The sequence below is a fragment of the Mauremys mutica genome, chromosome 1 (assembly GCF_020497125.1).
Source record: "Mauremys mutica isolate MM-2020 ecotype Southern chromosome 1, ASM2049712v1, whole genome shotgun sequence".
NCBI classification, from domain to species: Eukaryota; Metazoa; Chordata; order Testudines; family Geoemydidae; genus Mauremys; species Mauremys mutica.
Window position 1 is genome coordinate 151,746,777 of NC_059072.1, and position 14,638 is coordinate 151,761,414.

Genomic DNA, 14,638 nt, shown 5'->3' on the forward strand with positions numbered 1-14,638 from the left:
CTCGGGGCAGAGGGACCCCATCGCGGGAAGAAGGAGGCGGAGGCGCGGCTCTCGATGCTGTTTGGCTGGGATGGGAGAGGGGAAGTTGGATGCGGAGACCAGGGAGGCGCCAGGGGATAGAAATTCTTGCCCAGTGGCGAGCCGAGGCAGCGGAGCGGGGCCTGGGCCGCGTGCGTGGCGGGTTGGGGGGGGGGGGGAAGAAGTCTGTAGCCAGGGGCAGCTGGAAGGAGGAGGCAGCCAGACACGCACAAAGCCAGACACCCCGGTGAACGTGGCTGCTGTCAGGGGGGATTCCCCCTCCCTGCTGGTCCCTTACACCCGGCCGGCAGGAAGCAAATCGGGATCGAGCGGGGTCAAGCAGAGGGGGCATTTTAGCGCACCCAACCTACTGTAGTGTGTAAACCACCGCCCCTCTCTCCCCCGGACCCCCCACTCGCAAATCCCCTGCCTGGAGCAGTGGTTCAAAGGCTGGCAGCCAAGCAATTATGGTGGACACTAGTGTCTTGATTTGCAAAGGTACCAAGTGTCTGCAGCACCATTGACTGCAGTAAAGGTTGGCTCAGCACCTCTGAAAATCCGGCCAACTCCATACTGTTGCCACCCTTCAATTTTATTCTAAGTCTGGGATGCTTGGGGCGTTTCTCAAATCCCCATCTCCTTGAGTCATGTGACAACAGGAGACAACTTTCATTTTAAAAATTGTGTAAATTTCTAGCCTTCATAGGCACGGAGAAAAGCTTGAAAATATGACCCTGAAGCCTCAAACCCCGATATTTATTATTTGTTTAAACACTCATATTTTGGGGTCCTAACATGATTTTTTAATGCTTGGGGTTGGCAATCTACTATGACCTGATGCTCTTGTGGATGCTCAGGCCAACCCAATCCCCACTCTGCATGGACCAACAGACATAAATCACTCCCTCCTTTCCCAACTTGATTGTGTCTCGTGATCACATCCCAATATTGTATTTACCATGGTGCAGCTTGGCTTAGCAGCTATAAACTCATGGGCAGCTGGTGAATGAGCTTTTGGGGAAGGCTGGCCCCTAGCCCCTCCCCATTTGCCCAAGGCCTTGCCCCTCCACTTCTGCACCCCTCCCGCACTGGAGCCCAGAGCACACACACTCCCATGGCCACCAGCCCCTCCGCACACTCTCAGCCCCAGGCAGGCGGTGCGGCTAGAGAACACCCTGCTCCGGAGCCCTGGGTGGCCAGAGTGGTTCAATGCCAGGCGGGCAGATGGGCGGGCAGCATGGCATGGCCCCAACACCAGGCTTTTTGCGCACTGGCTCCAGCGAACCTGCCCCATCCTCTTGGCCACAGAAAAACGGGAAGGGAATTGGAAGCAAACAGGAGGGGGCCTGGGGGCAGAGTGTAGGTGGGGCCATGCAAGACTGTTTGGGGAGGCACAGCCTTCCCCTGCCTATGCTACCCACTTCCCATGAATAAACTAGACCAGATCTGTAATGCAACCTCTTCTCAGGCTGATGCCCCATGCTCATTCTCTCAGAATAAACCTGAGAGACCGTCTAAGCTGTTACTGGTTAACATACTCTTTGGATTCCACCCCTGGAAGCAGTGCCCCAGGGATAAAGGGCCCTGTATCCTATTCCCCAGTCCCCCTGGGCCAGCGAGTCTCTTCAACCTGGGGCAGAATTGGAATGGTGTCCTACAGGTGAAAGGCTCCATGAACTTAAGCACGGCCATACTGGAGCAGACCAACAGTCCATCTAGCTCCGTATCCTGTCTTCTGACAGTGGCCGATGCCAGGTGCTTCAGAGGGAATGAACAGAACAGGTAATCATCAAGTGATCCATCCCCTGTCACCCATTCCCTTTGATCCACTGGCAGACACACTAGTCCACCTTTCAGCGTTTAGAATGAAGGGGAAACCAGCCATGGTGTGTTATGGTTTCCATCATGGATGAAGCTCAGCAAGTGCTGTCCCTGGGGTCTGCATACAGTAGAGGCTTCTTTGTGCTCCTCTCCAGGATACCCTGGTTCTGTTCCTGAATTTGGGAGAAAAGCATTGGCAACTCTGTGAAGCAGGAAGGTCTGCAGCAGGTGCTCTACAGGCGGTGGGTGAGGGTCAGCTGGATGGACAGACTTTTGGGGTCAGGGTTCAATTATAAAGCCAGGTTGCATTATACACCTAGGACAGCTCCTGCTGTTAACCCCCATCTTTGAACCTCTTTATCTGTCTGGCCTTCTTCCCTAATGTCCCCTGAACACCTCTATCTAATGCTGCCATGACAGTATCTTTACTCATTCCCGGGGGCTGTGAGTCCAGGCAGCCAAGATTAATCCTAATGCCTGTAAACAGGGAAACACTGCTCCATAAGCAAAACGTTTTTTTCCTTGTCTTCATTCTCATAATCTCCAGCAGATTTAACCACTCTCTGGACCAGGGCTGGTACAGGTGGTGTTTTTTATTCTAGTTGGAGATGTAAAAACACAAGCAGCCACCAGTGCCTTTTTACACAAACACTCCCATTCTTGGTACCCTAGTGAAACTGAACCAGTGGTAGAAAGGGTGGAAATTTTAGGAACAAAGTCTAGTGTAGGTACAGTCCAAGTCACGCCTGAGACTGACAACAGAACTATCCACCCTCTGTCCTGAAAATCCTCCCTGGTACAGGACTCTCCTTCACTTCCTGCCCTGCACTGTTGCTGTTAAATATCTGCTGCCTCCCACTCTAATCTGCTGCACTGTTAAGATGGGTGGCAGTAGGAGTTTTGCCTGTTCCTTATGTCCCTTCCCGGAAGCCTGGGAAACTTCATTAAACATTTTGTCAATCACTTTGTTGCCATGGAAGTGAGGTTATTATTAATACAGCATTTTAAAAACAAACATTTGACACTCCAAATATAGAATTTTAATACTATTGTCCCCACCTCTGCTCTCAGGGGCATTTTCAGTGATGGGTGGAGCTAATGAGAGCATGGACCTAACAAGGGGTGGAGCTAACAGAGGGCAACCTCCAAGTCATATTTATAACCTGTGAGTAGGCACAGGCTGCTCATGTTCCTGGCTCCTTCGTGCAGACCTGTTGCACTTGTCCCCCAACCACCGCAGCATACATGGAGGGTGCCTTGTTTCTCCCAGCTGTTGAGAAATATGAGAACATAAATTATCCATTGGGTCCCAGGAGCAGGGGGATATTGAAAGTTTTATTTAAGAATCCCAATGGCAGTGTATGTCTTTGATGCAATCTCATAGGTTGAGCTCCCTGAAGGTATGTGCTTCACAGGCTTCAAGGGTCCTTTCATGTGCCTGCTGTCTGTCCTGCAGATGCCAGTCTTCGTTGCCAGACAGTGAGCAGCGTCGTGCCCGATCAGGGCCCTCTTCCTCCTCCTCAGCACCCCCCAGGGAGAGGCGGCGGTCCCGGCGCAATGTGAGAGGGAGGCGGGAGTGGCGTGGACTGCAGGCTGGGGAGGGTAGAGGTGTCTCATCGATGAATGTGGTGATCTCATCCCTGAAGAAGCAGGCGCTGGAGCTGGACCCTCTGGGGAGCAGCCCCCCCTCGAGAAACTGCCGGAGAGTGGTTAGCTCATTTTCAGGGGGCCGCCGGCGGTGGTGGTAGTCACGCAGTTCAGGAGGAAGGAAGCCAGGGCCCCCAGGCTTGCGGGGAGTGGCAACTCGGATGTCATCAGATGATGACCACTTGTGAAGAAAGGATGGAGTGGAACGGTGGGAGGAGAAGATGTTAGTTTCATCATGGGACATTCTCCGGGAGATGGGGACCTGAAAGAAGGTGAGAGGAGATGAAGGTAGGGGGAAGGGAGATACTGCAAGGCTTGGGGAAAGCCTCAGAGATAGAGTGAAAGAAGGAAAGAGTTTCAGAGAGGGGAATCCATGGGTTATACACATATGAGAGGCTAGTGACCCCTTAAGACTCCAATAGAGTTCCAGGGAGGGGAATATCTGGGTGCGACACACAAGGGAGATGGGACTGGAGGGTATGGTGCCCCTTGCAGTCTCTACAACTCACCTGCAGATAGTGCACCCTGTCGTGGGGCAGCAGCATGTGATTCATGGGCAGCAGCTTGACGTCCCTGGGATCCCGTTTCACAGCCGCAGCGCCATTGGCATCGAATCGCACCTTACAGATCCGCCCATCGCCGTAATCCTCACAGGCCCCATCTAGTGGTGATGGGGAGAAATGGTTCACAACACTGTCAGCCGGGAATCTCGTCACCGCATGTTCAGGGAGCCTGCATACCCTCCTTTCACATGCCCTTGTTTTCAATGTGTCCCATAGCTCCTGCTGTCTGCCCTCTTCCCACATGAGAGACCCCTCTTTCCAGTTATCCCCCTCCTCGTTGGTCTAGGGAGTATTGGGTTTACTCTGTCCCAGCTCACATCCCCAAATGTCTTGCCACCAGAACGGAGAGAAATATGGATGCTTGATCACAATGTTGGGAAGAGGGGTCCGTGGCAGGGCAGAGACTCACTGGCATGGCACCTCCTGCTGGTTGTCCAGGGAATTAGCTCTTTTCCAGCCCAGAGCACCCTCTGCAGACTGGTGTCTCACCTGCCGCTGGCCCCCGTGTCCCTCCCAGACCCCGGTGCCCTTTGCCCAGGGGTTCTGCCCAATGCAGCAACCCACAATATGGGTCTCTCCACCCCAGGGAACCTCCAATCCCCTATCCCCATCTTGCCTCAGTGTCTACTGCCAGTCTCCATTTAGCCCCCACTCACTGGGGCAGACGGCAGTCTGTTACAGGGCCGGCTCCAGGCACCAGCATTCCAAGCTGGTGCTTGGGGCAGCAATCTGCAAGTGGTGGCAGTCACTGTTGTTTTGCCCCCAAGCAGCGCACCAAATTGCCACTGTGGACGGCGGGGGCAGTCCCTGTGCCCTTAGGGCGGCAGGCGCGTTTCCGCGGTGGCGGCAATTCAGCAGCAGCAGCTTCTATGTTTAGCTGAAGCCACCACGGACAGCTAAACATAGAAGCTGCTGCCGAATTGCCGCAGCCGCGGAAACGTGCCTGCCACCCTAAGGGCACAGGGACTGCCCCCGCCGTCCACGGCGGCAATTCGGCGCGCTGCTTGGGGCAGCGAAAACTGTAGAGCCGGCCCTGGTCTGTTAACCACTTATCATCGGCAAGGGGGGTTGGACCACCTGCCTTTGCCTAACTCCAGGCTACCCCTCTGCAGCCCTAGTACCCTCTCATAGGCCCTTAACTCGGCCTGCAGCCTGGGGCTTTTCTAGGCTGGAGCTCCCCAGCTCCATCTGCCCTTCCTGAGCACTGCTCCATCCTAAGTACCCTGCTCAGCTCCCCAGGCAGCCAGGTCCTTCTCTCTCTGAAAGCTAGAGAGAGAGTGTTTTTCCTTCTGGCCCACCGCCCTCTTATAAGGGCCAGCTGGGCCCTGATGGCACTGGCTACAGCTGTGGCTGCTTTCCCAATCAGCTCAGCTTTTCCCCTGCCACAGCCCTCTCCCAGGGCTGTTTTAAGCCCTTCTGCGCAGGAGTGGGGTAACCACCCTGCTACAGGGTCCTACTGTGGTTTGGAGGTTTACATCCCATGTCTTGCCCCACCATCAGAATTTGGGTGTCTGAGTAATTCTGTTCATCCTTTGGTAAGTGTGGGAGGGTGCATGTATTGCTCCAGCCCCCACAAAAGGTGTTGTTCCTTTCCCAGTTGTAGAACCCCGGCTCCAACCCTGAATACTTCCTAGCCCTGCCAAAAGTACTCTGGCCTGACACCCAGTGTTGCCAGGCTCCCCATTTTGCTCTCTATCCCAGGGGCAGGGTTTGTGATTAGGGAGATGGTGGGAATATTGGGGGGGGGCTCACCATCATCCCCTTCTTCCTCTGTCATGATGGCCACACACTGCTCCCACACAGTGCGGACATCAGCTCGGTAGCGCTCGCAGGACCAGATGAAGGAGGGGAGCAGCAAGGTCTGCACCATGGAGCACCAGAGCACTGCCAGCACCATCCAGGTGGGGGCGGTATCATAGCGCAGGCTGAAAAAGCTCACCACCTTGGGGGTAGGAAGGAAACAGACAGTGAGTGGGAGAGAGACGTACATGGTCACAGAAAGAGAGAGGGGGAAGAGACAGACGGCATGAGAGTGAACTGTGCAATCAAATGACTGATTGGCAAAGGGTTCTTAGAATAATTGGTTTGGGGTTTTTGTTTTTTCAAAGTCTCCTTGTTTTGTCCCTTACTGATGTCATGAATGTGAAGGCTGGGCTGCCCTGGGTTTGCAGGAGGACATGGGGGCTCTGAGAGCACCTATTCTGCACTCTCACACGTTAAATGAAGGTGTGAGACCTACAACAGCCATCCTTTCTCAACAGCGCTCATTATGCACTGGAGTTAAATACAAAGAACACAGAATTTGAAACTCTCCCCTCTCTTAATTGCTCCCTTTCAATTTTGTGAATTTCAGCAGTTTGTCACCTGTCCATAGAATCTGCCAGGATAGACCAGAACTGAATTTCTAATAAGAAAATACATTCAGACGGAAGAAACCAACCCAACCCAAAAACAAACCTTCAACCCCCCCAGCAACTTTCAGACCTTTTGTATCATCTATACATGAGCAAACAATGGACACAAACCCTGGTATTTATTCCTGTGCAGGTCACCTTTAAGTCTGCAGCACAGTTTCTATTCCAGCCCCCTGGTCTTGGTAATTCAGAGCTTTGCAAGCCTTTCAGCTGTGGGGTTAGCACTTTTTAAAAAAAGTTTGAGCAAAAATAGCTTGTCCATTTTGAGAATAAGGCAAACATATTCCTGCTGCAGAAGAAGCAAATTCCTGCACCCTGAATGCCTTTAGAAACTACACAGGGCCAAATATAGAGACCTCTTGTTTGGGGAGGGAAGGCAGGTGAGAGAGTCTCATATCTAAAGTCTCAAGCAATAAGGAAGCTGGATTAATTGTACACTGATCTCAGTGTGGAGCTAAAGGGACACAGAAAGGAGCTTCCACATCCCTTCTCCAGTGGCACTCAGGCTAGGGCTAAATCCCTCCAAAGAATGCAGCCTGCAGTGGGGCAGACTGAAGGGGCTAGCTGAGCACTGCACTGAGCTGGAGACCTCTTTACCACATTCTCCACCCTCTCTTGGCCACACCTGCCAATCCCTTGAGAAGGGGATTAGGGAGTGAGTTGGTGGCCTACTGGGGTGGAGAAGGGGCAGCCTGCTCCTTACCAAGATGGGCACCCCGGTGAGTGTGTCATACAGGAAGACAATGGCGCTGATGAGGTTGGTCATCTGCATGGAGGTCTTGGCTGACTCCGAGCCATCCAGCGATGACCTCCTCTTGCCCCTGACATCCTCTACAACGATGGCCGGCACATTGAAGGTATTGTGTGTTGAGGCAGGGAAGGAGGAGGAAGCTTCCTCTGTCTGCCGGTGCCGACATCTCTGGTGCCTTTGGTGCGCCCACAGGGTCTGGTAGAAGGTGATCCCCACACACACCAAGCCCATGACGATTCCTCCCAGGAGCAGGAGACTGAAGCAGACACCAAATCCCAACCCAATCTTGCTGACGATGAACTGGCAGCCACGGGCATAATAGCGCTCACCATTGTTGTGCCAACCAATGGAGGGCAGAGTGGAGAGGATGAATGACACCATCCAGATGCCCATCACTGCGTGCAGAGCCTGCTTCTTGGCATTACTCAGCCGGTAGTTTACTGGCCACCTCACCATCCACATACGGTGATAGGACAAGGAAGCCACTGTGAAGCAGGTGGCAAGGGCGAGGGTATAGTATGTGGAGACAAAGACCTTGCAGATGCTCTCATTCCAGTCGTAATCGGAGGACTCGCGCCGCAGCTGCACCACGGCATAGGTGGTGAGAGGTATAGCCGCCATGAGGATGTGGGTCCCAGCTAGGAAGCACAGCAGCAGCTCCAGGGGTTTGTGCTTCTGCTGCTTGGCTGTGATGCTCAGGATAATCCAGGAGTTGGCCAGCAGGGCTAGCAGCCCGCATGCCAGCCACCACAATGAATTGTTGTGCAGGGTCGACTCTGACAGGTCACCCACGCTGCTGCCCCCGCCACGATGCATCATGCCTCCCACCTTGGGAGCTGGAGACAGGGTAGGGATCAAGCACAGGGACCCCGTACGGGGGCAGACAACTCTCGCCTCATCTGCTCCAGATAGGAAGCAAATGGCATGCACAGAAGGGGTCACCAAGAAACATTGCTACAGAGCATATGGGAAGAGCTCCCTCTTTTTCTCTATCCCTTTCTTTGTGCAACCCTTTCAATCCGTCGCTCCTTCCCTCTTTTGCGCTCTTGTTATGTTTCTTTCACTCTTTTGATCACTTCCAATTCTTATTTGCTCCCTTGTTCTCTTTCCCTTCTCTTTCTTTTCTTTGTCTCCCTTCTTTTCTTTGTCTCCCTCCTTTTCTCACTATCACTTGTTAGAGCTTCCCCTCTCTCTCCCACACATGCTTTCTTTTATCTCTTCTCCCTGTTTCATCCTCTCTCCCCCTTTACTCCCTCCGAGATGGATCCCCTGCCTCATGCTCCATCCATATATGCCCCGTCTCTGAGTGAGACCTGCTTTTTCCTGGGGCCTGTGAGGGCTACACCCAGGCAAACAGGTGTCTCTGGGGCTCAGACCTGTCCAGATATTTCAGTTGGATGCAACTATATGCCAGATCTTGGCATCTCAGTTCTGGTGTCTTAAGGGTTGGTGAGGGGGCTAACAGAGGGGTTCAGAAAGCCTGTGGGTGTAATGGTGGGGTTGGCACATGCACAGTGCACAATCCCCCAGTCACCAAACACACAGCCTCAGGGAGCTAATGATTTCTGCCCCCCAGCCCTGCTGAAGCTGTAAAAGAGTGGGGGGAAGGAGAGGCAATGGAGGGTTAGGGGAAGGAGAGGCAATGATCTAATATGTCCAGGATGCCCCAACCACTGGGCCTGCACAGTGTCCTTTCTGCCGCCCCCAGAGCTTGTTCTGTTCCTACAAGTCCCGCTCCTCTGGACAAGGTGCAGGGCTCAACCGGTGAACAACTGGGGGACAGTGAGAAGGGAAGATCCTTTTCCCAGGCTCCCTTGGAGATTCAGGGATCAAGATTCACTGCAGAAGGGGGAGAAAAGAGAAAAGCCAATGTAAGATATATCCATCTCTCCAACTCTCTCAACACTCACACACACAAATAGAGCATTCTGATCTAGGCTACGGAGGGTTCTCCCCAGTGACTTTAGATAATAGACTATCCAGATGCATGCCTGTCCTGACCTGCAGCCCCCACAGATCCAGGTTTGGCTCCCCTGCACCCGCTCTCAGTTCTGCTGACTCCTGACCTGCTGCCTCCCACAGCCCCTGCCATCCTGGTCCTGGGATCCCCACACACAACACTTCTGCTGACACACCTCAGTCCTGATCCCTAAGCCCCTGCCCTGTGCTTCCAGTTGTGAACTCTTTTGTACAAAGCTGTAAAGCACCTCAAGTCTGTCTTAAAAACCCTCTGCCTCCTGGATTTCAGGCCTCAGATCCTCACATCTCTGCAGGTGCACTTCTGTTGTGATCCACAGGACCTATGCTATTTCAGACTTGGGTTCTCCAACCAAAGCTTTGCTAATGCCCCTCATTTGAGATGTATCCTCCCATCCCCCTAATATTCCAGTTCTGTGTCCAGCTATGCCAGTGCCCTCCTGACCCACCGACATCCTGCTGTTCAAGTCTTAGCCCAACACATTTCTGCCATGGCACCTCAATTTTGATTACTAGCTATTCCAGGCATGGACCCTCACACAAAGCTCTATTCATGCCCCTCAATCCTGACCTGGAGGACCCACCACTATTCCTATCCTTAGTTCCCTGCATATCTCTTATGGTGGCCCCCAGTCCTGCTCTGCAGTAGCCTCATACTATTCCAGCCCTGAGCTCCCCACAAAGCCCTGCCAATGCCTCTCTGTCCTGCCCTGCAACCCCCCTGTTATTTCAGTCCTTAGGTCGCATTATTTCTCTGCCAATATCCCCAAATCTTAATACACAGTCCACTGTACCATCTCTGGTGACCTAACAGAGTTCTGATGATGCATTTAAATCTTGACCCACACATCTTAAATTCAAGTCCTAAGACAATATACACAGATCAGCTAGTGCACCTCAATCCTGACCTGCATCCACTTGCTATGCGAGTCCTAGACTCCTGATACACAGCTCTACTGATGCACCACAATCCTGACCTGCAGCACCCACAGCTTTATCAATCTTGGATTATCTGCACATCTCTGCTGCTGCCCCTCAATTCTGACCCACACAAAAGCCTGCCATGCCATTCCAGGCCTGACCTCTCACATTGCCCTGCCAATGCCCCTCAGTCCTGCCCTGCAACCCCCCTGGTATTGCAATGCTGGACTCCCCACGCAGCTCTGCCAATGCATCTCAATCCTGACCTATTCAGATCTGCTTTTCCAGTTCTTAGTTCTGCTGATGCTCCTCAATTCCTGACCTGCAGCCTCTCTTTTTAACCTCAGCCTCATGTTTCACCCTCCACTCTTGCAATCTGAGGCCCTGTCGCTCCTTTCACTCTGCCAAGGTGCTAAGGCATGTAACTGGACCGCCTGTCCTCCATGACTGGATTTGAAGAGCCCCAGCTCTGCCCCACTTTGTGGGCTTTTTTAACATACCATCACCCTTGCAGTGAGGCCTGTGGCCTTTGGAGACAGTTATGAAACTAAAGACCCCCTAGTAATCCCTGGAGGCGGTATTGTATTTGAGGGGGAATTCCCAGCTCCTACTGTCTCATGTGCCGACCCACACCTGTCACTAAACCAGCCAGGACCCTTCCTGTTTTCTGTGGGGTCCAAATATGCTCCCAGGCACTGGGTGGGTGGCTCATAGTCAGGGGCAGCTCCAGGCACCAGCGCGGCAAGTGCATGCCTGGGGCGGCAAGCTGCGGGGGGCGGCCTGCCGGTCGCTGAGAGGGCAGCAGTCAGGCAGCCTTCGGCAGCACTGGTGGACCTCCTGCACAAACGCCGCTGAATCCATTGTGTCTGTGTCTCAGAAGCTTTCTGCTGGCAGATCCCTGCCCCTGTCCCTTCGTCCACCTGGGCTTCCTGTCAAAAGGCCACCCTCCCACCATCCATCCTGCCAGCTGGGAAGTTCAGCTCATGGACTCGTGACTCAGGGAAAGGCAGAAGAGGAAAAGGTCTGAGATGAAGATGACCCAAAAGGAGAGAGAGCGAGTGAGAGAGCCCTAAACCCTAACAGAGATGGAGCAAGGGGGAGTATCTGCCTGGGCTAGGGGAGCAAAGGTGTGGGGGCCGGAGCTGCAGGGCCTCTTCCACCCACCTTGTTCTTTTGTCTCCTGTCCGAGGCACAGAAACTGGAAAGGGTTCCAAAGAAGTTGCAATGGTTATTGCTAAGCGGTGGAGGGGTCCTGGGGGCAAGGGATGAAGGGAGCAGTGTGTGGCCAGGGCCAGCTGGTTTCCCTTTCCCCTCACCTTGCTGTGTGGGCAGGGGGCAAAGCCGCAGGCAGGGGGATGCAGGGGGGGAGCACTAAGGAAAAGAAGGGGAAAGTGGTGGCTGAATGGAATAAGAGCGAGGGAGAGAAGGCTAGAGAGGCAGCAGGGACAAGGGGCAGAGGGCCCCACGGCCAGCTGAATGCTGAGCGAAAGAGTGATAAGGCCTTAGAGCACGAGCCTCTGAGTGTGGAGGTGACAGTCACCTCCAGGGCAGGGGATGCAGCCCGCTGGGCTGAGAGCGAGACGGGGGGGAGGGGGGGCGACACTTAGTGCTCGCTAGAGAAGGGGGGGGGCGAACCGCGGGGAAAGGCGAAGTGCAGCGAAGGGGTCACCCCCCCCCCCGGCCGCACACGGGCGTCTGGAGCTGAAGGGACCCATCTTACCTCTCGCTGGTGCTGGCGCTGCCATGGCGACCGGAGCATCTCTCCTTGTGTGTGCGTGCGGCTCTGCCGCCGCCCGCCCGCCCGCCTCGCTGCCTCGGCCCACATGCCCCAGCCACAGGGCGCCGCAGGCGGCGGGATCGGCCCCGCCAGCCGGAGTGACGGTAAGCGAGCGCCGGATGGGGGGAGCGAGCCGGGAGGGAGCAGCCCGGAGCGCGGGCTCCGGATCGATGGCGCTGGGATCTCCTGTGCTCGGCGGGGAGGGGGCGGGTGGCGGGGCGAGGAGATAAAGGGCTCAGGCTTAATGGCTGAATCGATCGTCTATTAGTGTGTGTGTGTCTCTGTGTGTGTCTCTATGTGTGTGTGTGTGTGTGAGAGTCCCTCCCCTCCGCACTCCCCCAGGCGGGTGTTGTTCTGCTGGGCTTCCGAGCGATTTGTTTCCTGTTGGGAGTAGGAGGAGTGTGTGTGTGTAGGGTGCTGTGTGTGTGCGTTAGCCTGGGAGAGGCCAGGCTGGTCTCTGGGTGCCCAGCAGGTGTGAGGGCATGGCTCGGTTACGGAGCAGACAGGCTGATGTGGTACAAGTGGCAGTTGCGTGTGTACTTGGAGAGAGTAGGCGGGTGTGTATTACAGGTGGGAGATCTGTGCATGTGTGTAAGGGAGAGGGAAGACTGGCCTGTGTGGGTGACAGGTGTGTGTGTGTGAGGCAGAGGGTATCCTGGGTGTGAGTGGGGCATGTGGGCAGGAGAGGGCAGGCTGGGGTGTGTATAGGCTGGGGTATATGTGTTACAGCTACAGAGCAGGGTCCAGCCCTGGTTTCTGAGCTGGTTCTGGGCACAGTTCAGCTGTAAGGGTAGCTGAGGACAGGCTGGGTTCAGCACTCATTCAGCTGCAAATACTGCTGACACCCACTGTCAGCAGCAGGTAATTTCCCAGGTGTAGGCAAAGCATCCCAGTCTGGATGGTGGGGTCAGTCATCTGGTCTAGGGCCTTCCCCCACCATCATTCAGCAGCCTGGTCCCAGGTCAGGGGGATGGGGAAGGCTGGGATAGAGGGGGACTGGGGCAATGCCCAGTCAACGTCACCTCTCAGACCAGAAGTACGAAGCTCCAGGCCCCATTGAATCCAGTGGGACTAGAAGGTTTTCCCAAGACAATGGACACCCACAACTCTCTATTCAATGTGAGGGCTCCTTACTGAGGTGACTGCACCAGCCAGAGTCCTCATGTATGTTATTTTTAGAAGCTGGCATCTCCCTCTATTAGAATTATTATTATTTATGCAGGGTATTTCCAAGATCCCAATTTAACCATAAATTCCTTTATTAAATCCAATGGGTGAACTGTATTTATACATTTGCTCTAAATATGCCTCAAAAGCCTAAATAATAAGCAATTTATTACATCCAAACAGCAACAAAACATTGATAAGCATTTGATCAAGATACACCTCTACTCTGATATAATGCTGTCATCGGGAGCCAAAAAATCTTACCGCATTATAGGTGAAACCACGTTATATAGAACTTGCTTTGATCCACCGGAATGCGCAGCTCTGCCCTCCCGGAGCACTGCTTTACCGCGTTATATCCGAATTCGTGTTATATCAGGTCGCGTTATATCGGGGTAGAGGTGTACTTAAAAATGGGCTAAAGCAAGTGGTGTTTAGACCCATATTGGTTGGCTCCAACTTGGCCAGGCAGCTATTACCAATGAACCTTTTAAGAGTTTACTTTTTTATACCCTTTAGCAAGCAAGTGAAATCATTGCCAATTATCAGACCTTAACTAAGGCCAGATGAAGAAGTGTCTTATACAGCCAGTTATTTACTGCACCTGGTAGATAGACAGAAACAAATACCTACAGAATCTCCTACAAATACCAGACAGAGACAAACACCTACAGAATCTCTATCAAGCATTCTTAAAACTGCAATACCCATCTTAGTGAAGTGAAGAAACAGATTGACAGAGCCAGAAGGGTACCCAGAAGTCACCTACTACAAGACAGGCCCAACAAAGAAAGTAACAGAACGCCACTAGCGTCACCTACAGCCCCCAACTAAAACCTCTCCAGTGCATCATCAAGGATCTACAACCTATCCTGAAGGACGATACCTCACTCTCACAGACCTTGGGAGACAGCCCAGTCTTCTCTTACAGACAGCCCCCCAACCTAAAGCAAATACTCACCAGCAACTACACAACACACAACAAAAACACCAACCCAGGAACCAAACCCTGCTACAAACCCCAGTGCTAACTCTGTCCACATATTTATTTAAGGGACACCATCATAGGACCCAACCACATCAGCCACACCATCCAGGGCTTGTTCACCTGCACATCTACCAATGTGATATATGCCATCATGTGCCAGCAATGCCCCTCTGCCGTGTACATTGGGTAAACTGGACAGTCTCTACGCAAAAGAATAAATGGACAAAAATCTGACATCAGGAATCATGACATTCAAAAACCAGGAGAACACTTCAGTTTCACTGGTCACTCAATAACAGACCTAGAAGTGGCAATTCTTCAACAAAAAAACTTCAAAAACAGACTCCAATGCAAAGCTGCAGAACTGGAATTAATTTGCAAACTAGATACCATCAGATTAGCCCCAAATAAAACCTGGGAGTGGTTGGGTCATTACAAAAACCTAAACTTAATTTTCCCAATATTAATTTCTCCCTACTGTTATTCACATCTTGTCAACTGTCTGTAATGGGCCACTCTCTTACCACTTCAAAAGTTATTTGTCTTCCTTTGTCTTCCTGCTGTTAATTGATTTATCTTGTTAGACTGATTAAA

At 53.0% G+C, this 14,638-nt stretch overlaps 1 protein-coding gene across 1 annotated transcript; it reads right to left on the reverse strand.

The window, feature by feature from the left end:
* Positions 1 to 2,896: 2,896 nt before the first annotated feature.
* On the reverse strand, positions 2,897 to 11,961 carry GPR162 (G protein-coupled receptor 162). The gene is made up of 5 exons (XM_045000552.1): positions 11,833 to 11,961; positions 7,167 to 9,053; positions 5,802 to 5,991; positions 3,996 to 4,147; positions 2,897 to 3,748 (listed from the first exon to the last, which is right to left on the reverse strand). The coding sequence occupies exons 2-5, from the start codon at positions 8,031 to 8,033 to the stop codon at positions 3,218 to 3,220; spliced, it is 1,740 nt and encodes a 579-aa protein (XP_044856487.1). The 5' UTR covers positions 8,034 to 9,053; positions 11,833 to 11,961; the 3' UTR covers positions 2,897 to 3,217.
* Positions 11,962 to 14,638: the final 2,677 nt, after the last annotated feature.

Bases quoted from the DNA above. Each gene is read 5' to 3' on its own strand.
- GPR162 (XM_045000552.1), bottom strand. From the start codon at position 8,033: ATGATGCATCGTGGCGGGGGCAGCAGCGTGGGTGACCTGTCAGAGTCG. The intron at 5,992-7,166 runs GTAAGGAGCAGG...CCTACCCCCAAG, and splicing joins TCACCGGGGTGCCCATCTTG to GTGGTGAGCTTTTTCAGCCT. The intron at 4,148-5,801 runs GTGAGCCCCCCC...CATCACCACTAG, and splicing joins AGAGGAAGAAGGGGATGATG to ATGGGGCCTGTGAGGATTAC.